Genomic DNA, 25,934 nt, shown 5'->3' with positions numbered 1-25,934 from the left:
AGCCCTAACTCCTGCTCCATAGAGACCCGTGAACATAAACTTCCTTCATCACTTCCAAGGCTGCACGTTTCACCTGATTAAGCAAATACCAGGGACAAATAGAACACATTGCAGGTTACAACCTCTTTACAATGGACAAGGTTCTACAAAACTTGTCTCCATTTATCTACCTTATCTTGTACACTCTGGTGCCTGCAGATGCAGCTGTAGCCACACTAGCCTTGTATACTAGCCTTGCTTTTCTTCAAACACCCGAGAACACTTCCCAACTCAGAAATGTCATTCTCAAAGACCTGGGAACAATCTCTGAGATGAAATCCTGTGAAAGGGAAGGAGTCTGACTTTGGTGGGCACCTTGCTCCAAGTTGCAAAACTCCATTGTGTTCTAAAGAATGAGAAGTCTGTTTTATAGAAAACCAACATAAAGGCAGGTAGTCCTCCAATTACTAGGTAAATTTTGGGTGAACTCTGTAACAAATGTTGCTGCCACATTTTTCTTACTTCAGGACTCATTATTTTGAAAACATGTAATAGGTTTTGTCTGCTTGGCTCAATGAAAGGGTGAGATTCTGTCTTTTCAATGTTGGTGAATATCCGATGCAAATCACATTCTCATTTAATGCTTATCCAATAATAAACACTTACTTCTCTACTAATTTTGTGGTGATATTTTCTGGGTTGGATTTATTATTATTATTTCTCCACCTTGGCCAGGTAGCTTAGTTTGTTAGAACGTTGTCCCAATACATGAAGGTTGCAGGTTTGATCTTCATTCAGGCCACATACAATAAACAGGCGATAATGCATAAATAAGTGGAACAATAAAGTCACGATCTCTCTAAAGTCACTAAGTAATAAAATTTAAAAATACATTCATGTTTAAAAAGTAAATTCTGCCCTGGCTGGTGTAGCTCAGTGGATTGAGTGTGGGCCTGTGAACCACACGATCGATCGCGGTTCGATTCCCAGTCAGGGCACATGCCTGGGTTGCAGGCCAGTCCCCAGAGGGGGACTCACAAGAGGCAACCATACATTGATATTTCTCTCCTTCCCTTCCCCTCTAAAGATAAGTAAATAAAATATTTTTAAAAAGTAAATTCTATTTCCTCAACAATTTATCAGTTGCCTCTCAAGGAATTCAAATTCAAATGTTGAAACTTCTGTAATATGCCGAAATAAAATAAATAGGTGTTCAGGTGGGCTTGGTGAGTTCAAGAGCACAGAATATGGAGAACAGAGGCCTAAACTTTGGGAAGCCCTCACTATGTGTGTGATTGTGTGATGGCGAAGGGCTTGAACCTGACATGACCTTTAAGCATTTGGGAGCACAAGTGGTTTGGGAGATTTCCAACTCCAGCAAAGCCAGCAACTTCCTGGAGTTGCTTTATATTCACTCACACGTCCTGTCACTTAGTGACTGTGTCCACTCAATGCGTACAGGCCAGCGCTCAATCCACTGAGCCACACCAGCCATGGGTGTGTCGCCCCGCTTATTGATGCATCTAGTTGATTGATTCTTATATGTGGCCTGACCCAGGATCCAACCCGCAACCTTGGAGTACAGGAAGGGACGACGCTGTAACCAACCGAGCGACCCGCCAGGACTCAGGGGAGATTCCCGCACCTTTTCTGGCCTTTCCTCCGCTAGTTGGTTTTCAGCTTTCAGCGCTTCGGCAGCTGCCCCAGGTCCCGCCTCTTTCCGGTTTCCGCACTGCCGTCTCATTGGCTCAGCGTCCTCGCATACTGGCCTCAGAAATTTCAACCAATGGAAACCGGTCAGGAACTACCGTCTCAGCCAATGGGGCCTGGGTGCGAACGGTAAAAGGCCTCCAGTTCAGCCTCGCCCGGCCATTTCTCGAACCGTCCGTGAATCGAAGGAGGACCTACCGGCTACCTTCCGACGACGCGTATTGGGACTGGAAGAGTCCCAACCGGTGTTTTGTGTTCCCTCCTGTGGCCCGTTTTCGGCATCAGCCGGACCTTCACTCCCCGCTCCGCAGGGCTCAGGAGGGCATCGTCTCGCCATCGTTTCTTCTCCTCATGAGTGTCCCTCAGCCTGTGGTGAAGTTGGGCAATGCTCAGCCCGCAGGTGATAGGGAGAAGAACCAGGACCAGAAAAAGAGGGTTGAGAGGAACTGCCCGCGGTCGGTTGTGGGGGGTGGGGGCGCGCAAAAAAGGAGCGTTGACAGCTCTCTCTTTCAGCAGCTGCAGAGGGTCCAGCGCTGCCCAGCGTGCCCGCCGCGTGAGTGCCTTTGGCTTTGTATCTGCAAGAGGAAGGAAAGTGGGACGGAGGGATGAAAAATGAGTGTGCCTCTGAAGTGTCGACTCGTGGGACTGAGAGCTGCAGCCCAAACCCCTGGCAGGGCCCTGGAGAAGCGAAAAGGGCTGAGGGAGGGTGCATGGAAGAGGATGGCGAGCCCTCGAGGTCCGCTGATCTCCCAAACTGAGGCTTTTTTGTTTCTTCTCCTGTTAGCCGGAGCCTCACCATTGACGATTTTGACATCGGGCGTCCTCTGGGCAAGGGAAAATTTGGGAATGTGTACCTAGCTCGGCTCAAGGAAAACCATTTCATTGTGGCTCTGAAAGTCCTCTTCAAGTCCCAGCTCGAGAAGGAGGGAATGGAACACCAGCTGCGCAGAGAAATCGAAATTCAGGCGCATCTACAGTAAGGAATGTTTAGGCATGATAGTTCCACTCTGGTTCTTACATTTGTTCTTCTGTGACGTCTTTTTTTTTCATTGATTTTTTTTTTGAGAGAGAGAGAAAAACGATTTGTTGTTACGCTTACTTATGCGTTCGTTAGTTGCTTCCCCCGCCCTCTTTTAAATCCTCAACCAAGGATATGTTCACTGATTTTAGAAAGAAGAAGGGAGAAAAACAAACACAGATCCATTGCCTCCCATATGTGGCCCAACCAGAGATTGAACTGGCATCCTTTTGGCATAGATGACGCTCTATCAAACCAACTGAGCCACCTGGCCAGAGCACTTCTTTTTTAAAAAATGTTTTAATTGATTGACTTGAGAGACAGAAGCATCGATTTGTTGTTCCACTTATGCATCAATTGGTTGATTCTTGTATATGCCCAGACCAAACCCATAGTCTTGGTATGTCTGGGGGACTCTCTAACCAACTGAGCTACCCGACCAGGGCATTCTGTGTCCCCTTTTATCTCTGACATCTGAACCCAGCTTTTCCCCAAAAACTATCCCCAAATAGGCCCTTGCTTTCACCTGGAAGATTTTTTCTCAGCAATTCATTACAATTACACTATATAGGGGCTCCGTGTGTCATGCACCTAATGCCCATTCCCTGTTTTCCCCTCATGCTCTCCCAGGTCAGGCTATTATTCAGGTCCCAGTACCTTTTGCTTCTTGTGTGACCATTCACTTGTGATAGCATCATGAGTTTGGCCTCAGGGAGGAGTCTGACCCTTTCGGCATCTCTCCTCCAGACACCCCAATATCCTACGCCTATACAACTACTTCCATGATGCCCGTCGTGTGTACCTGATTCTGGAATACGCTCCAAGGGGTGAGCTGTACAAGGAGCTTCAAAAGAGCCACACTTTAGATGAGTGCCGTACAGCCACGGTGAGATGGGGGTCATGGAGGCTTTGGGGTCCCTGAATTTACTGTGGGCTGGTGAAAAGGGAGGGTCACCACATGTGGCTGTCATGAATGTCCAGATTTTGCTTTTTTATTTGCCGCTGAATTTTATTCTATATATTTTGTATAATGACATGTAGCCTACAGTTTCACATTTGGATACCCAAATTATCCCAGAATATGAACAAGTTATGTGTATAAGTTTGGATTTTTGGGTTGTAAGCTACAGAATCTAACTCACTACCTTATGGGGTGAAACATTGGTAGGCTGGCTATGAGGGAGTTTGCTGTATTAGTGAGTGGAACCTGGCTTAGAAGTAGAAAACGAGATTTTTTAAAAAGATTTATTTATTTATTTTTAGAGGGGATGGGAGGAAGAAAGAGAGGGAGAGAAACATCAATGTGTGGTTGCCTCTCATGCACCCCCTACTGGTGACCTGGCCTGCAACCCTTTGGTTCACAGCCCATGTTCAATCCACCAAGCTACACCATCCAGGGCCAGACTCTTTTTCTTTCCTTCTTTTTTTAAAAACATTTTTAAAGATTTTATTTATTTTTAGAGGGGGCAGGGATGGAGAAAGAGGGAGAGAAACATTAATTGGTTGCCTCACATTCTCACAACCGGGACTTAACCCACAATCCAGGCATGTGCCCTGACCAGGAATCACACCTGTGACCTTTTGGCTTGCAGGAAAACACCCTTTCCACTTAGCCACACCTGTCAGGACCAGACTTCTTTTTCTTTGTTCACACAGATAATGGAGGAGTTGGCAGATGCCCTGACCTACTGCCATGAGAATAAGGTGATTCACAGGGATATTAAGCCAGAGAACCTGCTGCTGGGGTTCAGGGGTGAAGTGAAGATTGCAGACTTTGGGTGGTCTGTGCATACTCCCTCACTGAGGTAAGTCAAGGTGGTTGTGGGGTGGGACCTGGGCACTAGTTAGGATGCCCTGACTGGTATGGCTCATTTGGTTGGGCATCATCCTGCAAAGCAAAAGGTTGCCATTCACTTCCTGGTAATGGCATGTGCCTGGGTTGCAGTTTCAGTCCTTGGTCAGAGTGCATGCGAGAAACAACGGATGGATGTTTCTCTTTTGCCTTGATGTTTCTGTCCCACTTTTTCTCCCTCTTTCTAAAAATAAATAAGTAACTTTTTTGAAGAAATGATCCAGTTTTGCATGTAAGACCCAGATACAAATGTGGGTTTATGTTTGAATGCAGGCATGCACCACATAATGATGTTTTCTTTGGTCAGTGATGGACTGCATATACGATGGGGGTCCCATAAGATTATAACGGAGCTAAAAATTCCTGTTGCCTAATGACATGACATAGCTGACATACTCACATGTTTATGGTGATGCTGATGTAAACAAGCCTGCTGCATTGCCAGTTGTATAAAATAGTACATACAGTTATATGTAGTATATCATAATTGATAATGATAGTACTGTAAATGACTATCGTTACTGGGTTGTGTAATTATTATACTATACCGCTGCAATTCTGGAAGGATTACAACATCTGTAACTGCAACAAGAACCTTGCTTGGGCTTGGGATGATGTCACCAAGGAGTGTATGAGCAGCATCTGGAAGCAGACACTCAAGAGGTTTGTCCAGGACTTGAAAGGATTTGCCAACATGAGGAGGCTGCCAAAATCAGTAGGGCTGTGGTTGAGATGGCAAACAGCTTTAACCTGGGTGTGGATGAGGACCACATTGAGGAGCTTCTGGACATGGTTGCTGAGGAACTGACTAATGAGGACTTGTTGAACTGGAACAGGAACGCATAGCTGAAGAAAAGGCAAGAGAAAAGGAAACGGCAGAAGAAAAAGGAGAACCCTCAAGAAATGTTATAGAGAAGTGTTGAGCAGAAGCTTTTGCATACCTCAATAAGCTCCTTAAAAAGTTTGAAAACATAGACCCCAAAAGAACATCCATGATAATTTGCTTAAAAGCAAATTTGTGATGAAAAGAAAGGGGTGGGGACAAGTAAACCACAGTGCAAGGTATTTCTGAAANGGAACAGGAACGCATAGCTGAAGAAAAGGCAAGAGAAAGGGAAACGGCAGAAGAAAAAGGAGAACCCTCAAGAAACGTTATAGAGAAGTGTTGAGCAGAAGCTTTTGCATACCTCAATAAGCTCCTTAAAAAGTTTGAAAACATAGACCCCAAAAGAACATCCATGATAATTTGCTTAAAAGCAAATTTGTGATGAAAAGAAAGGGGTGGGGACAAGTAAACCACAGTGCAAGGTATTTCTGAAAAGAGTGACCTTAATGAGAACCTCAGGCAGGTCCTTCAGGGAGTATTTCAGAAGAGGACATTGTTATCACAAGAGGTGACAGTTCCATTTGTGTTATCACAGCTGAAGATCTTGTGTGACAAGATGTGGAGGTGGAAGACAGTGAAAGTCCTGATCCTGACCCTGACCCTGTCTAGGCCTAGGCTAATGTGTGGGTTTGTCTCTTAGTTGTTTTTTTTTTAAGATTTTATTTATTTTATATTTAGAGAGAGGGGAAGGGAAGGAGAAAGAGAGGGTGAGAAACATCAGTGTGTGGTTGTCTCTTGCACACCCTCTACTGGGGACCTGGCCTGCAACCCAGGCCTGTGCTCTGACTGGGAATTTGCAGGCTACACTCAATTCACTGAGCTACACCAGCCAGGGCTTGTCTCTTAGTTTTTAACAAAAATTTTTAAAAGGAGAAAATTTTTAAATATAAAAAAGTATAGAATGAGGATATAAAGAAAAAATATTTTTGTGCAGCTGTACAGTGTGTTTGTGTTTTAAGCCAAGTTATTACAAGAGAGTCAAAGTTTTAAAAAATAATAAAGCTCTAGTCATTGTGGCTCAGCTGGTTGGAGTATTGTCCTGTAGACCAGAGGGTTGTGGGTTCCATTCCTGGTCAGGGCACATGCCGGGTTGTGGGTTTGATCCCCATTTGAGGCACATATGAGAAGACAACCAACCATTTTTTTCTCACACTGATCTCTCTCTTTCTCTCCACCCCCTCCCCTCATTGCCCCCTCTCCCTCTCCTTTCTTCTCTCTGAAAGCAATGAAAAAATGTCCTTGGATGAGGGGAACAATTTTTTTAACTTACTATTGAATAAAAAAATTAAAAATGAATTTAGTGTACCCTAAGTGTACAGTATTTTAATATAGACTACAATATAATTTTACCTTTTACTTCAAAGTCACAGAGGTGACATCCATATGATAATAAATAAAGCCTACTCTACATTTTCAAGTTCTCAATCCAAACATACAGATTATGGCAGGTCATTCATGGAAGGACCAGTTTCCTCATTAAAAAGACAAAGTACATTTGGTTGGGAGCTGGGCACTGCCCTACTCACACATCAGCAGAATTATGGCAGACAAAGGCTCTTGTTTTTCCTTTTCCTTTTTAAAACATCAGGGGAACAATAGAAGGTTGGCTGACTGGTGAGTGGTCCTCTGAGCATAAAGGATTTATAAAATCAATGTTAGTGTACAGTAATGTCCTAGGCTTTCACATTCCCTCATCAGTGACTCACTGACTCACCCAGAGGAACTTACAGTCCTGCAAACTCCATTCATGGTAAGTGTCCCCTAGAGTGCACCATTGTATCTTTTATACCATATTTTTACTGTACCCTTTTTATGTTTGGATGCACAAATACCATTGTGTTATAATTGCCTACAGTATTCAGTGTATTGAGATGTTGTGCAGGCTTGTAGCCTAGGAGCAATAGGCTATATCACGCCACCCAGGCAGGTCGTAGGCTAGACTGTCTAGGTGTGTGTACGTGCCTCCATGATGTTCTCAGGATGATATGGGCACCGAATGGTGCGTTTCTCAGATACATCTCTCCCTGTCATTAAGTGGCACATAGATCTACTGCCTTTTTCAAATGTGTATATTACGTATTTGGAGACAAAGAATGTGGTTTAACTATATCTTTAAAAAAAAACTCTGTCGACATGTAACTGTACCGGTAAGTTTCCATGTAAATAAATAACCATTGCTCCATAACTTCAGGAAGTTTCGGAAGTAAATCATCCAAATTATTGGATGAATAAGCCATAATTCACTTTTGAACTCTCTCCGTGCACTAGCAGTTTGTTCCAAATCTTTATTTTTTCTTCTGTTTTTATTTATTTATCTATTTTTTCCTATCACCATTTATCCCCTTTCCACTTGCATCCAGCCACCTCCCCCCAACAATCCCCATTCAGTTGTCTGTGTTCATGAGTTCTTCCTCTTTTTTTTCCTTTTTGCCCAATTCCTCCACCACCCTAGCTGCCAGCCCCATAGCTTTCTTTTTTCTTTTCCTTTTCTTTCTTTTTCCTTCTTTCTTTTCTTCCTTCCTTCCTTTTTCTTTTAAGATTTTATTATGAGTAATTCCAAAATATGGAATTGGCAGGACCCAGTACTTGCCTTCTCTGAACCCTAGTTCATATTAAAACTTGTTTCCAAACTCCCATGCTGGGGAGGGCACTTCCTAGGGTCTCCCATCTCACTGGGAGCCAAGGGAGGAAGGTTTCCTTTGTCCTGGGCCTCTGGGCAGCACTTTCTTCCTTGTCCTCTTCTAGGAGAAAGACAGTGTGTGGGACTCTGGACTACTTGCCTCCAGAAATGATTGAGCAGAAAACATACAGTGAGAAGGTGGATCTGTGGTGCATTGGGGTGCTCTGCTATGAGTTACTGGTGGGAAATCCACCTTTTGAGAGCACCTCCTATTCTGAGACCTACAGACGCATCCTCAAGGTGAGATGGCCACATTGTGATCTTTCATAGGGAAGCCCGTCAGTGGTGGCTACTGGGCGTGCACAATCTGGGTGTGCACAAAGCTTGTCTCTTTAGATCCAGTGCGTTGCAGGAACTCAGAACAGAAAAAACATGGACCCCCCAAATTAACCATACTTCTGTTTCTTTTCTGGCCTCATCAGGTTGACTTCAGGATTCCTTCATCAATACCTTTGGGAGCCCAAGACTTGATCAGCAAGCTGCTCAGATACCAGCCTTCGGAGCGGCTGCCATTGGCCCAGATCCTGCAACACCCCTGGGTGCGGGCCCACTCTCGGAGGGTGATGCCTCCATCTGCCCAGATGGCTTCCTGAGCTCTGTCCGCCCCTGTTCCTGTGTGTGTGTTCAAGAAATTCCCCTAACCCCGCTATCTCATCTGCCTTCAGTTTCTTCTCTTTTCAAATACAACATGTTAATAAAAGGTTAATCATTTTGTACCAGGTCTTTATGGTTGCATAATTAAGGGGGTCAAAATGATGCCCCACCTGACCCCCAGAGATGGTGAATTAACCGCTCTCCTTGAAAATTAGTGACTGTTGCCCTGGCTGGTGTAACTCAGTGGATTGAGTGCCAAAAGGTCGCCAGTTTGATTCCCAGTCAGGGCACATGCCTGGGTTTTGGGCCAGGTCCCCAGTGTGGAGGCATGCAAGAAGCAACTACACATTCATGTTTCCCTTTCTCCCTCCCTTCCCTAAATAAATACAAATCATTTTAATAAAAAAAATTAGCAACTGCTTTCTGCAGATAAACACTCCAGTGGTGTATAACTTACCACTTATAACAGTGATTCCTAGACTCAACTAACCCCCACGTTTTCAGGACTAGCATGCTGACATGCAACATGCATCTTTGCAATAAAATGTCTCGCTGCACACCAGCGCCACCTAGTTCTCAAATGAATTCACTAGCACCTCCGGGGTGTATCATTTTCTAATTGCTTCAGAATACACTATCCCTAACGATAATAAATGTAACATCCTCTCTTCAGAAACCATTTGCAGTAACTGAGGGAGTGTTTTTCCAAACTTCCCATATTCCTCTCTTAAAAGTTTCATGTAGCTGTTGTTTTCTTTATCCACAATAAGGTGCTGTCACCAGAGTCAACATCTAGACTCCTCAGCTGGGAGATCAAATCTACATTCTGTTCATTGCAGACATGGTTGTAATCACTGTGTCTCCTGATTAAATACACTGCATATGGAGTTTGCCTTGGCAATATTACTTCCATCACCACATTGTACGCATTTTCTGCCATGCAAAATGTCCAGCAGGTGCAGGACACAGGCCTGTGATAACCAGACCCCTCATTAAACATAATTCAGCCACTCCACTCTCAGATGCAGGGAGGAAGACAGGGAGAGAAATATTCGTTTGACTGCCTCTCCTACGCGCCGGGCAGGGATAGAACCAGCAACCCAGGCACGTGTCCTGATGAGGATTCAAACCTGCAATCCTTCGCCCTGCCGGACAACGCCCAACCAACTGAGCCTCACCGGCCAGAGCATTGGTTGATTCTTGTGTGTGTCCTCGAGAAACAAGACGCAGCCTTACCCTACCCGGACAACAGTCTAATCAAGGGAGTCGCCCAGCCAGGGTGGGTGGGGTTAGTACTAAACACCCAACTGACTCCAGCTCTGGTTCCAGCTCTGCTGCTGGGGCTTGTAGAGAAAAACTACATCACCCAGAAAACTGTGCGCCGAGTGTCAGCCGCTAGACCAATGATAGTCCAATGTTTCCCCTATGGGGCGGTCCTTCTGGGCGTGGCTCTTACGTTATTTACGTGCGACCGTTCGGTCCACGCCAGCTGTGGGGAGGCACTCGCTGCTTGTGGTCGATTCTAGTGGGGCGCTTGGAAAACGATCAGAAGGGAGGCTGAGACGCACCCTTTTGGACGAGCCGTGAGCCTCCCCGGGCGCAGGAAGTGCGACAGCCAGCCGAGGTCACCCCGAGGGCAGGGAAAAGGTGACTGTCGCGTGAGCCCGCGGGACCGGCCTCGGTCGTCCCCTCTGCGAGCCCCTCCAGCTGCACAGGGTCCTGTGATGGCGGCGGCGTGCGTGGACCCGGCGCAGGTGAGTGCACCGTGGTTTGGGCACTGTAACTTCTTTGCCGGTTCGGAGAGGGCTCCTGGGGTAGGGTGGAGGCCAGGTCGGCCATTGAATTCCTCTTTGTCCTTGTCGATTATTTAAAGTAGAGCTGGTTTGTCACTTTAATCTGCAGTCTTAGAGCGCGAGAGGCTAAGTATACGAATGGAGAGTAGGCAGACAAGACGGGAAAACAGAGCGTTGACCCACAACCTGCAGCCACCTGCCCAGGAGACTAGGCCCTTACAGACAGTGAACCACGCAGGAAGCCAGATCACCATCTTTAAAGCGTGATTCCGTTAACTGTCAGCTCCAAGTGGCCAGGACTTGATTGATAACAACCCCTTTTCCTAATTTTTTAACCTACTTCCAACTTAAAACTAACCAAAGAAAGTTATATCCTAACCAGTCATACAGGATGCTCTGTGATTGCATGTCAGAGACTTCATATTATTTCAATGTATATCATCTGGTCGTCAATGTGGAGGTTCTGTTTGAGTTTTCTCTTCTTATCTACCTGTCCAAAATGTATTCAGCGATGTCAGCTCATCCAGCACCAGAAATGAGTACTATTGCAGGATCCCTGTGTACAGACCAGTTCCTTTATTAGGGATTTCGAAGAGTTTAATTGAAATGTTAAGTCAAAACTTCTAGGGAGGAGGATGAAGCTAGAAAGCAGAGAGGTGAGCACTGAAGGTGGAGGGGAAAAACCACCAGCCATTGTCTGGGAGCATTTCTTTCTTTCTTTCTTTGTTGTTTTTGTTTTCATAGTTCTGTTGTGGTTCCCCCCACCCCCCACCCCCATTACCAGTCATCTTCCTTATACGCCCTCGATCTGGGAGCACTTCAATGATAGATCTGCAGGAGCAAGGCTGTGGGTCTGAGAGTGAAGGGGCTGAATTAATTGTTTAACGAGGGGGTCCATGCTAAGGGCGTTTCGCATGGGGGAGAATGTGTAGAATGTGGCGGCGGGAGAAACACGGGCAAGGCAAACTCCACGCGCAGTGTGTTTGGTCAGGAGTCAATGGTGAAAGTGGTGGCTTGAGGGCTGGGGACTTGTCGTGCGGGTTTGGAATCTTTGGTTTTCTCTTTTATGAAGTTTTATAAAACAATACATTTATTCATTATAGTAAAGAAAAGAGCTGAGGACTTTTAGTCACTTTAAGACATGATGCAACTAATATAAAATAAAATTGCATGGCAGCTGTAGTGGGGGGTAAAGAAAAGACATGATGTGAAGCCCTCAGCATGGGGCAGGCACATCTGTTATTACCATTACTGATATTATTAGGGTCATTATTTTCATTCTGACATCCTGGAGCCCTTCTTACTGTCTGCATCTCACAATCCGTATGCCACTTCCCTTGTCTTGTCTCAAATACAATGGCTCCTGCCGGGGCTTTTCTCCTACACTGTGGTATTATGTCCAAAGCATTGCCCACCTTCCCCTGAGCCCAGCACAGAGCTCGGCCTTCAGGAGGTGCTTGTGGCTCTGGGCCTGGATGTCTGCACCTTTACTGTGACTCAGAGAGGATCGCTGATTCCATCTGGCAGCCCCAAGGCCAACTCGACTTCCTCTGTTTGACTTTCCAGGTGTCTGTGACCTTCGATGATGTGGCTGTGACCTTCACCCAGGAGGAGTGGGGGCAGCTGGACCCAGCCCAGAGGACTCTGTACCAGGAGGTGATGCTGGAAACCTGCAGGCTCCTAGTGTCTCTGGGTGAGTCCTCCCCAGCTCTGCCACTTCCTTTTTCCACCCTCTGGCTCCAGACCCAGTGGTCAGGAAGGTCTCAGGAGCCCAGTTTCCTCGTCCCCACAGCCTCAGTCATTTCCTAAACTCACCTCTTATTGCCTGGTTTCCATGTGTCTTGGGCTAGAAACATAGTGTCCCTTTTGATTCCAGAAAGTGATGGAAGGAAAGGTCCTGCGAGCAGGACCCAGAGGCAGGATATCCAGTCAGGCCCTTGCAGGACTGGTGCAGGAACTGGGGTCTCTTGTCCTGGCTTCTCTCTCTGGGGCTGCTCATGTCACGCTATTCAGAATGGCTTTTTCTGCGTAGGGAGTTTGTGACCCCTTGTCAAGAGTGCCAGGGTTGAGAAACAATGGCTTATGTGGTCTTGTGCTTGCAAATAATCTCAGGACCACCTAGCCCAAGAGAAAGGAGGGCTGAGAATCCAAGGCACGCCTGTGTTTACAGAACTGGAAGTATGATTTGTGTCAATGAGAAGAGATTAAACAAAATGAGGAAGTGTTTGCTATAGTTAGGTATTTGATAACAAAATTAAAAAAATCAAAAGTCCGGCATCTGTCCCTGCCAACCTCATCACTCACCTTCACTCACTGTCTCCAGTTAAGCCGGCTCTTTGCTGCTCCCCATGCACATACCTGCGCCCGCCCCTCCCCCGCTCGGGCTCTGCACTGCGGCTCCGTCTGCCTGGAGAGTGAGTCGGGAGCTTCAGCCTTTTATATGATTGTTCCATGTTGGCCCATTCACATCCCCCTCAGCAGCTGTTACCTGCCCTGTCACACTTGCTTTCTCTACCACCCCGTTTGTATTTCTAAGCCAGAGGTTCTCATCGAGGACAATGTTGTTCCCCAGGGGAACTGGGCAGTGTCCGCAGCCATTTGTGGTCACAACTGGAGTGAGGTTGCTCCGGCCACCTAGTGGGTAGAGCCCTGCAGTGCTGCTGAGCATCCTCACCGTGCACAGGCCAGGCACTCCCTCCTCGCCTCGCCGAAGAACAGTTGCCTGGACCTGGATGTCAGTTGCGCAGAGGGTGAGAAACCCTGTTTCGAGGGTGCGTGGCCACCTCCTCAGGGGCACAGAGACACCCTGCGCAAGTTGCTCCTTCATTTTGTCCTTTCCTGCCTCTCGATGGTTGTTGGGAGAAAGTCTGGGTTCAGAGCTGATCTTATCCCCCACCTCCCACCTGTTTTAATTTTCCTTTTTCAAAGACAGAGTGTGCATTGCTGGTTTCACTGCTGCACTTACAGGTTGACTTGCCATCAAGGAAAGTGACTGTTTTCCATTTACCAGCGTGATACAGGAGTCCCTTTTTAAAGCAATGTAAGAAAAAAAGGGCCACTTTTAAGAAAACTGATTAATAACAGTCACAGTTTGCTCAGGTCCTTGGAGCACTGGCTGCAGGTCAGGCCTGTTCCTTGCACTTCCTGTTCCAGCCACTTAATTCTCAGAGTGCCCCAGGCCTCAGCAAAGTCAAGAAGACTTGGCGGCTGCAGTGAGTCCTTTATACAGCTGAACTTACCCAGTGTAAAGCACACTTCTTTATTTTTTGAAGCTGTCCTCTGTATTACTTTTTGTAGTAATCCTTTTTTGTGAAATGCTGAAGATGATATTTGATGTTTTTGTAAATTTCTGTACCATCTCTTAGTTGGATTCTCAGATTTATTTTTTAGTAGTTCATGAGTTGCTGAAGTTTCCGGTCGCTGAGTCTGCCCCTCCCCCAGCCCCTGTTCCCGGAGGATGAATCTCCTTGCTCAGGTCCCTGCCTCACCACCACTTGGTTTCAGGCTGCTGCCCCACACAAGGGTGTTTCCTGTTTCTTCCTTGCTGTGGAGTGTTTGCAAGACAAGTGTCTGGAGCCAGAGCCCTGGTATTCAGTCTAATTCTGCTGCTTGAAAACTGTGTGGCATTCTTTGGGCAAGTTACTGAACTTGTGTGTGCCTTACCGTGCTCCTTGGTAAAATGGGGTAATGTATCTACTCCTTAGGAGTGTGGCAAGGCTGAACGGGTGACTTACGGAAAAGACTCAGAGCAGTGCCTGGTGTGAGCAGGTTAGCAGTTGAAGACCGTGCTGCTATCACTAGTGTTGTACGCTTATTGGGATTTTCATCGTCCTCATGTCTGGACTCAGCACCTTCTGGAGCGGAGTCCTATAGCTTTGTGGTAACACAGCACAGACAGCAGAGAAGGCTAGACCTGGGTTTCCCTATTGGTTCCGCCATTCACCACTTCTCGTCTCTTTGGCAAATCATATTATCTGGTGGAGGCTTGGGTCCTTCATCCATACAACGGGGCTGATTACAGTACATACTTGCTGGGGATGCTATGAGGAAATCCGGAGAGAGAATCCTCATTTTGCCTCTGGCCCATAGCAGAATCATATAAAACAGGGTCTAAAAAAGACCTAGCTCAGTGAAGACACATACTTTGTTTTATTTTATTTTATTCTATTTTTGTTTTTGTTTATTTTTTATTGTATTTTTTTCCATTACCATTTATCCCCCCATACCCTCTTCCACCTTCACCCACCTCCCACCCCTGCACATACCTTGTTATGAAAGGAAAGAGTCAAGCCCTTACAGGGGTGGCTTGGTTGGTGGAGCATCATCCAGCAAAGTGAAAGGTCGCTGGTTCGATTCCAGTCAGGGCACATGCCTGGGTTGCGGGTCCGGTGCACAGTTGGGACGTGTGCAAGAGGCAACTGATCACTGTTTCTCTCCCTGTCCTCTCTCTCTCTTCCTCTCTCTCTCAAAATAAATAAATCTTTCATTTTTTGAAAGAAGAGAGCCAATATTTTGAATGTCAGTTGCTTAAATGACTCCATAAATTCATTTCACTTTTGGAACAATATAATGCATTTAAGTTCCCTGTCACAGTCTTTTGACTGTGATTAAACTCTCTATATACTAAGTTTTTGACTTAGTATAAGGATTAAAAACTCCATGTCATTATGACACATCTTTGATTCCAGGTCACATGTCATTTTTTGTTTGTGTGGATGGGAGCGGCTTCATTCTGAGGTCTTGTCCACATCCTCAAGTCCCAGACTAGATTGAGAGATTTTATTTCTTTTCCCAAAAATCCTTATGTCCTCATTTTTCCCCATGAACAGGTTGTCATGTCCCCAGACATGAGCTGATCCATCAGCTGGAACATGGCCAGGAGCTGCGGACGGTGAAGAAGGGCCTCTCCCAAAGCACCTGTCCAGGTAGGAGCCCAGATGGGGACAAACAGAAGACCCTGCAGCCTGGAGACCCCATGGATTTGGGGAGACTGTTTATGCTACAGGATTCAGTTTGCTGCTGCATAGTTGAGGGTTTTTGCATCAGTGTTCGTGAGGGATATTGGCCTGTAGCTTTGTTTTCTTGTAGTTTGGCTTTGGTATCATGGTAATGCTGGTCTCTGAATGAGTTTAGAAGTGTTTTTATGCTTCAGTTTCTTGGAAGGATTTGAGAAGAGCTGGTATTCTTTCAAAATATTTGGTATAATTTGCAAGTGAAGCCATCAGGTCCAAGGTTTTATATTGTTGGGAGATTTTTTAAAAGATTTTATTTATTAATTTTTAGAGAGGAAGGGAGGGAGAAAGAGAGGGAGAGGAACATCAGTGTGTAGTTGCCTCTCACACACCCCCAAACTGGGGACCTGGCCAGCAACCCAGGCATGTGCCCTGACTGGGAATCAAACTGGCGACCCTTCGGCACTCAATTTCACCAGCCAGGGTGGGAGATTTTTGATTAATAATTTGATCTCCTTTCCAATTATAGGCCTATTCAGATTTTGTATTTCTTCATGATTTAGTCTTGGTAGCTTTTATGTTTCTAGGAACTTTTCCATGTCATCTAGGTTTTCCAGTTTGTTGATGTACACTTGTTCACAGTATTCCGTTACACTTATTATTACTATTATTATTTCTGAGGAAGTAGAATTGACAGGACTGTCTCTACTTCTGTTTCTCATTTTAGTAATTTAATTTTTTTCTCTTTTTTTTTTGGTTAATCTGGCTAAAATTTTGTCCATTTGTTGATGTGTTCAAAGACCAACTTTCTGGTTTTTAAAACAATTTTTTTTCCTGTGACTATTTTTATTTTTTTATTTTTTAAAAGATTTTATTTATTTATTTTTAGAGGGGAAGGAGAGAGGGAGAGAAACATCAATGTACGGTTGCCTTTTGTGCATCCCCTGCTGGGAACTGGCCTGCAGGGAATCAGCCTGCAACCCAGGAATGTGCCCTGACTGGGAGCTGAACAGCGATCCCCTGGTTCGCAGGCCTGTGCTCAATCCACTGAGCTACACCAGCCAGGGCCTTTTAAAACAATTTTTGATTGATTTTTTTATTTTAGGGAGAGAGAAACACTGATCTCTTGTTCCACTTACTTATGCATTCATTGGTTGATTCTTGTGCGCAACCTAAGCAGGGGTGGAACCCACAACCTTGGTGTATCAGGATGACCCTCTAACCAGCTGAGCTATGAATAGGACTTGTTTTTTAATTTTCTCTGTGTTTCTATTCTTCATATCATTTGTATTTAATATTCATTATTGCCTTCCTTCTGCTAGTGAGCTTAGTTTGTTCTTCTCTTACTTCTCTAAATTATGAAGTTAGATTTTGATTTGAGTTGTTTCTTTTTAATGTAAGCATTTTTAGTGCTAAATTTTCCTCAACACTATTTTCACTGCATCGTGTAAGTTTTGGTGTGTTAAGTTTTTGTTTTCATTAGAAACAGATTATATTTTGTATATCTTTTTTAAAAATTTATTGAGACTGGTAGGTGGGAGCTTGGTGGAAGGGGGAAAATGAGGCACATCTGTAATAGTGTCAACAGTTAAAAATAAATAACAAATTTGTTGAGACTTAATTTATGGCCTAAGATGTGGTTCACCCTGAAAAATGTCCCATGCACACCTGAGAAGAATGTGTATGCTATTGTTGTTAGGTAGAATGTTATATCTGTTTGCTTAAGATGGTTTACTATGGTAAGTCCTTTATTTTTTTTCTTGCCTTTTGGCCAGTTCTATTATTGAGAATAAGGCATTGAAGTCTTCATCTATTACTGTAGAAGTCTCTTTCTCCCTTCCATTGTCAGTTTTTGATTTATATATTTTGATTGGCTTTCCTTAAGTACGTATTTACGATTATGTCTTTTTGTTGTATTATATCTTTATCACTATAGTCATGCTCCAGATAACATTCTGGTCAGTGGTAGACTGTATATACAGTGGTGGTCCTGTAAGACTATAATCTCAGTTTAATCATTTAGATTGTCCCTTTTTTACTTCTAGGTATGTTTAGGTACATACTTGCCATTGTATTAAAATTGTCTACAGTATTCGGTGTAGTAACATGCTGTATAAGCTTGAAGCCTAGGAGTAACCTGCTATACCATGTAGCCTAGGTGCCAATATAGTGGCTATAACTTCTAGGTTTGTGTGAGTACACTTTGTTTGCACAGTGACTAAATGGCCTAATGATATATTTCTCAGAACAAATCCTTTTGGGTATAGAATCTCCTTCATTGTGTCCTGTTATCTCTTTTGATATCATCTATTTTTGTCTGATGTTACTAAAGCTACCACTGCTCTCTGTTGGTTAGTATTTGCACGGAATATCATTTTACATCCTCTTACTTTCATTCTTTTTGTGTCTTTGGATATAAAGTGAGTCTCCTGTAGACAGCATCTACTTGGATCATGAGGTTTTATCAATTCTGCCAAACTGTCTTTTGATTGGAGAGTTTAAAGTAGATGTACATTTTAAAGTAGTTACTGATATAGAGAGACTTCTGTCATCGTAATATTTGTTTTCTGCATGCATGATAGCTTTTTTGTCCTTCATTTTCTGAATTACTGTCTTCTGTTATGTTTAGTTTGGGGTTTTTTTTGTAGTAAAATATTTAAATTCTTTTCTCATTTCCTTTTGCTTATAGTCTCCTATTGCTATTTTCTTTGTAGGATTACATTTAATGTATTAAAGTTGCAACAATGATTTGCTTTTATACCAACTAAACTTCAGTAACATTAAACAATCCTCCTTTACAGCTCTGTTCTCACTCCTTTCAGTTGTTCAAGTCACAAAATTACATCTTTATTTTATGCCAAAAATCTTAAACTAATAACTCCTTTAAATGCATTAGTCTCTTTATGTAGGAAACTAGATAGGGGGTTATGATGTTACAACAATACTAGCTTTTAGATTTAAAAATGTAAAAAAAGAAATCATCTTCTATATCACGTAGAAAACAAAAAGTGGAGTTAAAAATCATTTTTACAATACTAGCTTTTATAACTTCCCATGTATTTATCTGTATTAAAACTGTTATCTTTTTGTATGGGTTTGAGTTCTTGTTTAGTGGCCTTTCATTTTCACCTGGCAAGTCTTCCTTGAGAACTTCTTGTTACAACAATCACTCTCAGCTTTTTTTAAAAAAATGTTTATTGATTTTAGAAAGAGAGGAAGGGGGAGAAAGAGTGACAGAAATATCAGTGTGAGAAAGCAACACTGATTGGTTGCCTCCCATGCACACCCCAACTGGAGATTGAACCTACAGCCTAGGCATGTGCCTGACCAAGAATCAATAACCCTCAACTTTTTGGTGCATGGGATGACACCCCAACCAGCTGAACCACACCAGCCTGGGCTCCCTCAGCTTTTATCTATGGAAATGTTTTAATTTTTTTAAATATATTTTATTGATTATGCCATTACAGTTGTTCTATTCCCCCCTTCATTCCCCTCCCCCCTGCACACCCCCTCCTCCACCATTCCCCCCCTTTAGTTCATGTCCATGTGTCGTAAGTTCTTTAGCTTCTACATTCCCATACTATTCTTGCCCTCCTCTTGTCTATTTTCTACCTACCATCTATGTTACTTTTTCTCTGTACCTTTTCCCCCACTCTCCTCTTCCTACTCCCCTGTTACTAACCCTCCATGTGATCTTCATTTCTATGGTTNCTCATGGCTGTTCCTCTTCCCCTTCTGGTACCCCTATAATTGGGATGTTGGAACGTTTAAAGATGTCCTGGAGGTTCCTAAGCCTCTCCTCATTTTTTTGAATTATTGTTTCTTCCTTCTTTTCTGTTTGGTCATTTCTTTCTTCCTTCTGGTCCACTCCCTTGATTTGAGCCCCAGTTTTCTTTCCATCACTATTGGTTTCCTCTGCATTTCCCTTCATTTCAATCAGTTTAGCCTTCATATGTTCCTCTAATTTGTGGCTAAAATCAACCAATTCTGTGAGCATCCTGATCACCAGTGTTTCGAACTGTGCATCTGAAAGGTTGGCTGTTTCTTGGTCACTTAGGATTATAGGCTCTGGAACTTTGAGCTGTTCTTGAGTCATAATGTTTGGTCTGTTCAAACTGGTCTGGTAGAATGGTTCATTGTTTTCAGACTTCCGTATAGTTCAATTTTCTGTGTTTTGGCTGCGTTTTTGTTTACTAAAACTTTGTTGTCTTTAAACTTGGTTGTGGGAGAAGGCATAGTGTTTCCACCTATGCCTCCATCTTGGTGGAAGTCCAAAATGTTTTAATTTTTCTCTCACTCTTAAAGGACAGTTTGCCAGATGCATGATTCTTAATTGACAGTTTTTTCCTTCTACACTTGAATATATTCACCCACTCCCTTCTGGTCTCTCAAGTTTCTGATGTGAACTTTGCTGATAAATTTATCAAAGATTCCTTCTATGTGAGTTGTTTGTTTCATGCATGTTATCAAGATACTGTCTTTAGTTTTGGTATTCAAACATTTGATTATAATTTTTCTTAGAGTGAGACCATTTGAATTTATTTTTCTTGGACTTCATTGAGATTCTTGGATGTTTATATCAATACCTTTATTAAAATTTTGGAAGTTTTAAGCCCTTTCTTCTAGTATTCTCTCTTAACCTTTCTCTCTTCTGGGAATCCCATAACGAGTATATCAGTTCCCTTGATGGTGTATCACAGATACACCACCAAGACTCTGGTTAGACTCTGGTCAATTCCATTTTGAGGGGAGTTGTCATTGTTAAAAATTTTGTTTTTAGAGCAGAAGGGAGGGATAAAGAGAGGGAGAAAAACATCAGTGTACGAGAGACATTGATCAGTGGCCTCTCACATGCCCCTGACTGGGGACCTGGCCTGCAACCCAGGCATGTGACCTCACTGGGAATTGAACCTGTGAACTTTCGNCAGGGTTAGAGTGAGACCATTTGAATTTATTTTTCTTGGACTTCATTGAGATTCTTGGATGTTTATATCGATACCTTTATTAAAATTTTGGAAGTTTTAAGCCCTTTGTTCTAGTATTCTCTCTTAACCTTTCTCTCTTCTGGGAATCCCATAATGAGTATATCAGTTCCCTTGGTGGTGTATCACGGGTCTGTTAGACTCTGGTCAATTCCATTTTGAGGGGAGTTGTCATTGTTAAAAATTTTGTTTTTAGAGCAGAAGGGAGGGATAAAGAGAGGGAGAAAAACATCAGTGTACGAGAGACATTGATCAGTGGCCTCTCACATGCCCCTGACTGGGGACCTGGCCTGCAACCCAGGCATGTGACCTCACTGGGAATTGAACCTGTGAACTTTCGGTTTGTAGGATGACCTTCAACCCCCTTAGCCACACCAGTCAGGCCTCTTCAATCTCTTTTCTGTTCCTGAGATGTGATCATTTTCATTCTCCTGTCTTCAAGTTTACTGATTTCTTCTTCTTCTTACTCAAATATTTCTTTGTGTCCCTCTTGTAATTTTTTTCATTTCACTTACTGTACTTTTTCAGAAAGTACCTTTTTTAGGTTTTATAACTCTTTCTTGATACTTCCATTTTGTTTATACATAACTATTTTTACTTCATATTTTCCCTCAGCTTTTTGAACTTCCTTAAGATGGTTTTAAGAAAATCTTTGTCCAGTAGATCTGCATGAGAAGTTTTTCAGAGTTTTTGGAGGAGTTCCAAACATGAACCATGTCCTCGGGGACTCATTAAACTCCTTGCAAGGATGTTGACAATACATGCATGAAGTATTTCCAGTGTAAGAATTTCACCTTGCATCATGGTTCAGTTTTATCGACTCCAATTTCATACACACTGTTGATTGACTAATTACCTACATGACTACTCAGTCTCCTGCCCTCGTTCCATTTTTTCCAGAAGCCCAGTTAAACAGCTCAGTGCCCCAACACTGTAATCATACGGTTACTTTTTCAAGTGTGGGTAGGCCTTGAACATAGTCATCTCATCAGCACAAACAATGTAGGGGCCCAAATGAGTTACCTATTTGCATAAATACCCAATCTGAAATTGACTGTGTCTCCTCTCCAGCACTTCTTCTGTTAATCCAGCTACTTCCTTAGGTCTCCCATTCAAGGTGTCAGTTGTCCAAGGACTTGAAAAGAAAGAAATTTTGCCCTGGCTGTTGTGGCTTAGTGGATTGAATTCTGGCCTGCAAACCAAACGGTTGCTGGTTTGATTCCCAGTAAGGGCAAGTGACTGGGTTGCGGACCAGGTCCCCAGTAGGAGGTGCGCAAGAGGCAACCAAATAACGTTCCTCTCCCTCCCTCCCCTTGTCCAAAAATAAATAAATAAAATCTTTTTAAAAAGGAAGATATTTTAATCTTGGTATTCAGAGGTAACAAAATGTGGCAGACATGGAAGCACTACTTTTGCCTTTTTTTTAAATCACTGAAATGCTTTTTTTTTTTTTCAATTTGGCATTACTAACAGGCCCTGTTGTGTGTTGGATTTCTTTAAGGTGAGAAAGGAAAATCCAAGACCACAGAACCTACTACTTGTGAAACTGCCATATCTGAGGGAGCCTCACTTCGGAAACTAGCACAAGTTGCTGAATCACCAGAACACTTCCAGGTGGACCATGGCAAGGATCAGAAGGGGCCATTGGAATTGGAAGAAGGACAGCTGAAATCAGATACAGATCCACAGAAGAAGCTTCCTAGGAAACCAAGCTCTGAACATGATGGCTTAGGGACAGCTGATGATGTGTGTTCAAGAACTGTGCAGCAGGCAGTTTCTCCAGGAGGTGCTCTGATTGACCATGACTCACATGAATTTGATAAACATCCCATGATTCAGGAAGAGGAAGATATCTTTAAATGCAATGAATGTGGGAAAGTGTTTAACAAGAAACGCCTCCTTGCTCGACATGAGAGGATTCACTCTGGAGTGAAGCCCTATGAATGCACGGAATGTGGGAAAACCTTTAGTAAGAGCACTTACCTCCTTCAACATCACATGGTCCACACAGGGGAGAAGCCATATAAGTGCATGGAGTGTGGGAAGGCCTTCAACCGCAAGTCACACCTTACCCAACACCAGCGGATTCACAGTGGAGAGAAGCCCTATAAGTGCACTGAATGTGGAAAGGCCTTCACCCATCGCTCCACTTTTGTCTTGCATAACAGGAGCCATACTGGAGAAAAACCCTTTGTTTGCAAAGAATGTGGAAAAGCCTTCCGAGATAGGCCAGGTTTCATTCGACACTACATCATCCACAGTGGTGAGAATCCCTATGAGTGCTTCGAGTGTGGCAAGGTCTTTAAACACAGGTCATACCTCATGTGGCACCAGCAGACTCACACAGGGGAGAAGCCCTATGAGTGCAGCGAGTGTGGGAAGGCCTTCTGTGAGAGCGCAGCCCTCATTCACCACTACGTCATCCATACTGGGGAGAAGCCCTTTGAGTGCCTGGAGTGTGGGAAGGCCTTTAACCACAGGTCGTACCTCAAGAGGCACCAGCGGATCCACACTGGAGAGAAGCCTTATGTTTGTGGTGAGTGTGGAAAGGCCTTCACCCACTGTTCCACTTTTATCTTGCATAAGAGGGCCCACACTGGAGAGAAACCTTTTGAGTGTAAAGAATGTGGGAAAGCCTTCAGCAATCGGGCAGACCTCATTCGACATTTCAGCATCCACACTGGAGAGAAGCCCTATGAGTGCAGTGAGTGTGGGAAGGCCTTTAACCGCAGGTCAGGCCTCACGCGGCACCAGCGGATTCACAGTGGAGAGAAGCCCTACGAGTGCATGGAGTGTGGGAAAACCTTTTGCTGGAGCACTAACCTCATTCGACACTCCATCATCCACACTGGAGAGAAGCCCTATGAATGCAGTGAGTGTGGAAAGGCCTTCAGTCGTAGCTCATCCCTCAGTCAGCATCAAAGGGTTCATACTGGGAGAAACCCTGTCAGTGAAACAGAAGTGGGAAGACCCTTTACAAGTGCACAATCCTCAGTCAATCTCCAAGAACTCCTGTTGGGGAAAGACTTTTTGAATGTAAACACTGTGGAAAATGTTTTGCCAGAAGAAACATCTTACTCAGAATCTAATCATTCATACCAAAGAAAAGGCCCACAATTTTCCTCCCTGTGAGGAAACTTACTACAAAATACCAGTTGTCATCTAATGAGTCATACTGAAAAATGACCCTGCCTAGAGCCTTATTCTGCATCTGAGAATTCATCCAGGAGAGTGACCCAGTGGTTATTAGGCACTTAGAAAACCTTCAGCTGTATCTTCTTAGTTTACACTGCAGTGTTATCTCAGGAATTTTTTTTTTCTCCAAAAAGAAGGGAGAGACTTAGAAGAGAAAATTAACTACAATCAGTTTCTTTCAGACTCTTTGCCATACCTATGACACTCTGTCACGGGTTTCTTAGTTTGGTGTCAGGAGGAGAGTTTTGTTTCCGAGGTAAAGGACCTACATTCTTTATGTGTCTCATACATATATATTCATTGCTGTCTAGTGTCCAGAGAGTTTGACAATGAGGGCAGGTCTGGAAACTTCCATTGAACATCTTTGTTCTGAAACATTGTCTCTACTCTTAAGGAGCTTAATTTTTGTGAGAAATAGGAAAGCTTGAACCATCAAATAACCCTTCTATGTGAGATAAGAGTACACATATGAATGGTCACATTTTATTGCACCAGTTAACACTGTTTAAGGCTTTGTTTTTTAAAAAGTCTTTTCATCATGTGGTTTTAAAGACCTAATACTTCAATATATCCTTGGTCCTGTACTGTTGGTTTACTTGATGGCTGTAGTTATATGTAAATTTTTAATTGGGTAAAGTGATTATTCTGTCCATATTTTTTATTTAAAACTAATTTATCTCTCCAAGTTACTTTGAATTTTTTAGATATGCTTGACTTTTTTTTTAACCAAAAAAATCTTTATCAAATTTTCATAGAAAATGAGTTAACTTGGCAGATCAATTTGTTGAATAGTCATCTTTATTTTGTTGGGTCTTCCATTTATATAAGATAATATATCTCTGCATTTAAGTATTATTTCATGACTTTTTATAAATTTCAATAACTTATACAATTTTTGTAGATTTTTGGTAGTATACAAATATAATGATTTTTTGATATTGTTTTTGGCATCCTGCAGATTTGCTGAACTATAACCGTTTGTTTTGATGGAATGCTTGAAATTTTTCTGTAGAAGTATAATTTACAAATAGAGATAGTTTTCTTTCTTTCTTTTGATCTGTATATCTTTTTTTTTTGGTCTTACTGCACTAGTTAGGATTTCCAATATAATGTTGAATAGGAGTTGTGAGACAGATTCCTTGCCTGGTTCCTGACATTAGGGGAAAAACATTCAGTTTTGTATCATTAAATACAATGTTAGTCTTAAGGTTTTCTTCATAAAGTTTTCTTACCAAGTTTAGAAGGTTTCCTATATTCCTAATTTGATGGGGTTTTTTGTTATTTTGAGTTGGTGTTGAGTTTTGTCCAATGTTTTTCTCGGTCGATACAACCTTTTTTACTTTTCTGTAGACTATTGATAGGATGTTTCTAATATTGTTTGTATGCTTGGAATAAGCTCCACTTGATCATGGAGTATAATTGTATATATTACAGTATTCAGTATTCTAGTATTTTTACTGAGGAAGTTTTCCTTATTTTTATGAAAGATAATATTTAGGGGGGTTTTCTCTCACTTTCATTCTTGTGTTTTGTTTGTTTGCTGGCTTTGTACGGTCAATGTCAGGTTTTGATGTCTGTGTGATACTGGCCTCTCCCGACATGTGTTGAGAGTTGTTTCTTCTGTTGTTTAGAAGACAATATGTAGAGTTGGTTTTGTTCTTTCAATGTTGGTAGCATTCTCCAGTGAACCATTTAGTCCTGGAGGTATTCTTTTGGGTGTTTTTAATTATGTATTTATTTTATTTAATATGGATAGAACTATTGAGAGTATCTATTTCATATTGGATGAATTTTCATTGTTTGTTTTTTCCCTAGGAATTATACCATTTCACCTAAATTTTCTCATTTGCTTCAAGTATGCCTTTATTCTTCCTTTGATGGCAGCAGAATTTGTTTATATATCCTGTTTTTATTCCTGATATTGGAAATGTTTTAACTCTTTTTATCTTTGTCAGTCTTGTTAGTATTTATCAATGCTTTGATCATTTCGAAGAACTAGCACTTTGTATCAGTTTTTGTTCCATTGTCTTTCTGTTCCTAATTTCACTGATTTTCTGATCTTTATTATATTCTTTTGTTTTGCTACTTGATTTGGTTGTATTTTCCTCTGTAGTTTCTAGAGGGGAGTGCTTAGATTATTGACTTGAGCTTTTCTTTTTCAACACAAGCATTAAATTGTATAATTCTTCCTCAAGCAAGGCACTGTTTTAGCTTCATCTCACAAGTTTTGATATGTTTTCATTACATTTCATTCAGTTCTAAACATTTCTTCATTCATGAATTCCTCTCT

The 25,934-nt window shown here is 42.8% G+C and overlaps 2 protein-coding genes across 5 annotated transcripts in view; both read left to right on the top strand.

The window, feature by feature from the left end:
* The window catches only part of LOC118998261 (zinc finger protein 805-like), a 72,692-nt gene that overhangs the window by 23,430 nt on the left and 23,328 nt on the right, over nt 1–25,934 (top strand). The window contains exons 1-4 of one of the 2 annotated variants that reach the window (XM_037062319.1): nt 10,199–10,473; nt 12,079–12,205; nt 15,342–15,437; nt 21,951–24,323. In XM_037062319.1, coding sequence (XP_036918214.1) covers nt 10,444–10,473; nt 12,079–12,205; nt 15,342–15,437; nt 21,951–23,581 — 1,884 coding nt within the window. In that variant the 5' untranslated portion in view covers nt 10,199–10,443 and the 3' untranslated portion in view covers nt 23,582–24,323. Of the gene's footprint in view, nt 1–10,147; nt 10,153–10,198; nt 10,474–12,078; nt 12,206–15,341; nt 15,438–21,950; nt 24,324–25,934 lie in introns of those variants that run through there. The other variant, XM_037062320.1, reaches the window with a different exon arrangement.
* Nucleotides 1,861–8,820, top strand: AURKC (aurora kinase C). Of its 3 annotated transcripts, none has more exons than XM_037062326.1 (7): nt 1,861–2,089; nt 2,206–2,242; nt 2,474–2,665; nt 3,455–3,593; nt 4,364–4,512; nt 8,191–8,365; nt 8,548–8,820. In XM_037062326.1, exons 1-7 carry the CDS (start codon nt 2,041–2,043, stop codon nt 8,716–8,718), a joined length of 912 nt encoding a protein of 303 aa, XP_036918221.1. In that variant the 5' UTR covers nt 1,861–2,040; the 3' UTR covers nt 8,719–8,820. The 3 variants fall into 3 exon arrangements, with proteins under 3 accessions (XP_036918221.1, XP_036918220.1, XP_036918222.1); XM_037062325.1 differs by having other exon boundaries at nt 2,203–2,242; XM_037062327.1 differs by lacking the exon at nt 2,206–2,242 and having other exon boundaries at nt 1,861–2,123; nt 2,459–2,665.

The sequence above is a fragment of the Sturnira hondurensis genome, unplaced genomic scaffold, assembly GCF_014824575.4.
Source record: "Sturnira hondurensis isolate 20B ecotype Veracruz unplaced genomic scaffold, ASM1482457v3 Scaffold0013943, whole genome shotgun sequence".
NCBI classification, from domain to species: Eukaryota; Metazoa; Chordata; class Mammalia; order Chiroptera; family Phyllostomidae; genus Sturnira; species Sturnira hondurensis.
This window is presented reverse-complemented; position numbering and strand designations above follow the sequence as displayed.

Bases quoted from the DNA above. Each gene is read 5' to 3' on its own strand.
- AURKC (XM_037062327.1), top strand. From the start codon at position 2,041: ATGAGTGTCCCTCAGCCTGTGGTGAAGTTGGGCAATGCTCAGCCCGCA. The intron at 2,666-3,454 runs GTAAGGAATGTT...TCTCTCCTCCAG, and splicing joins GAAATTCAGGCGCATCTACA to ACACCCCAATATCCTACGCC. The intron at 8,366-8,547 runs GTGAGATGGCCA...TGGCCTCATCAG, and splicing joins CCTACAGACGCATCCTCAAG to GTTGACTTCAGGATTCCTTC.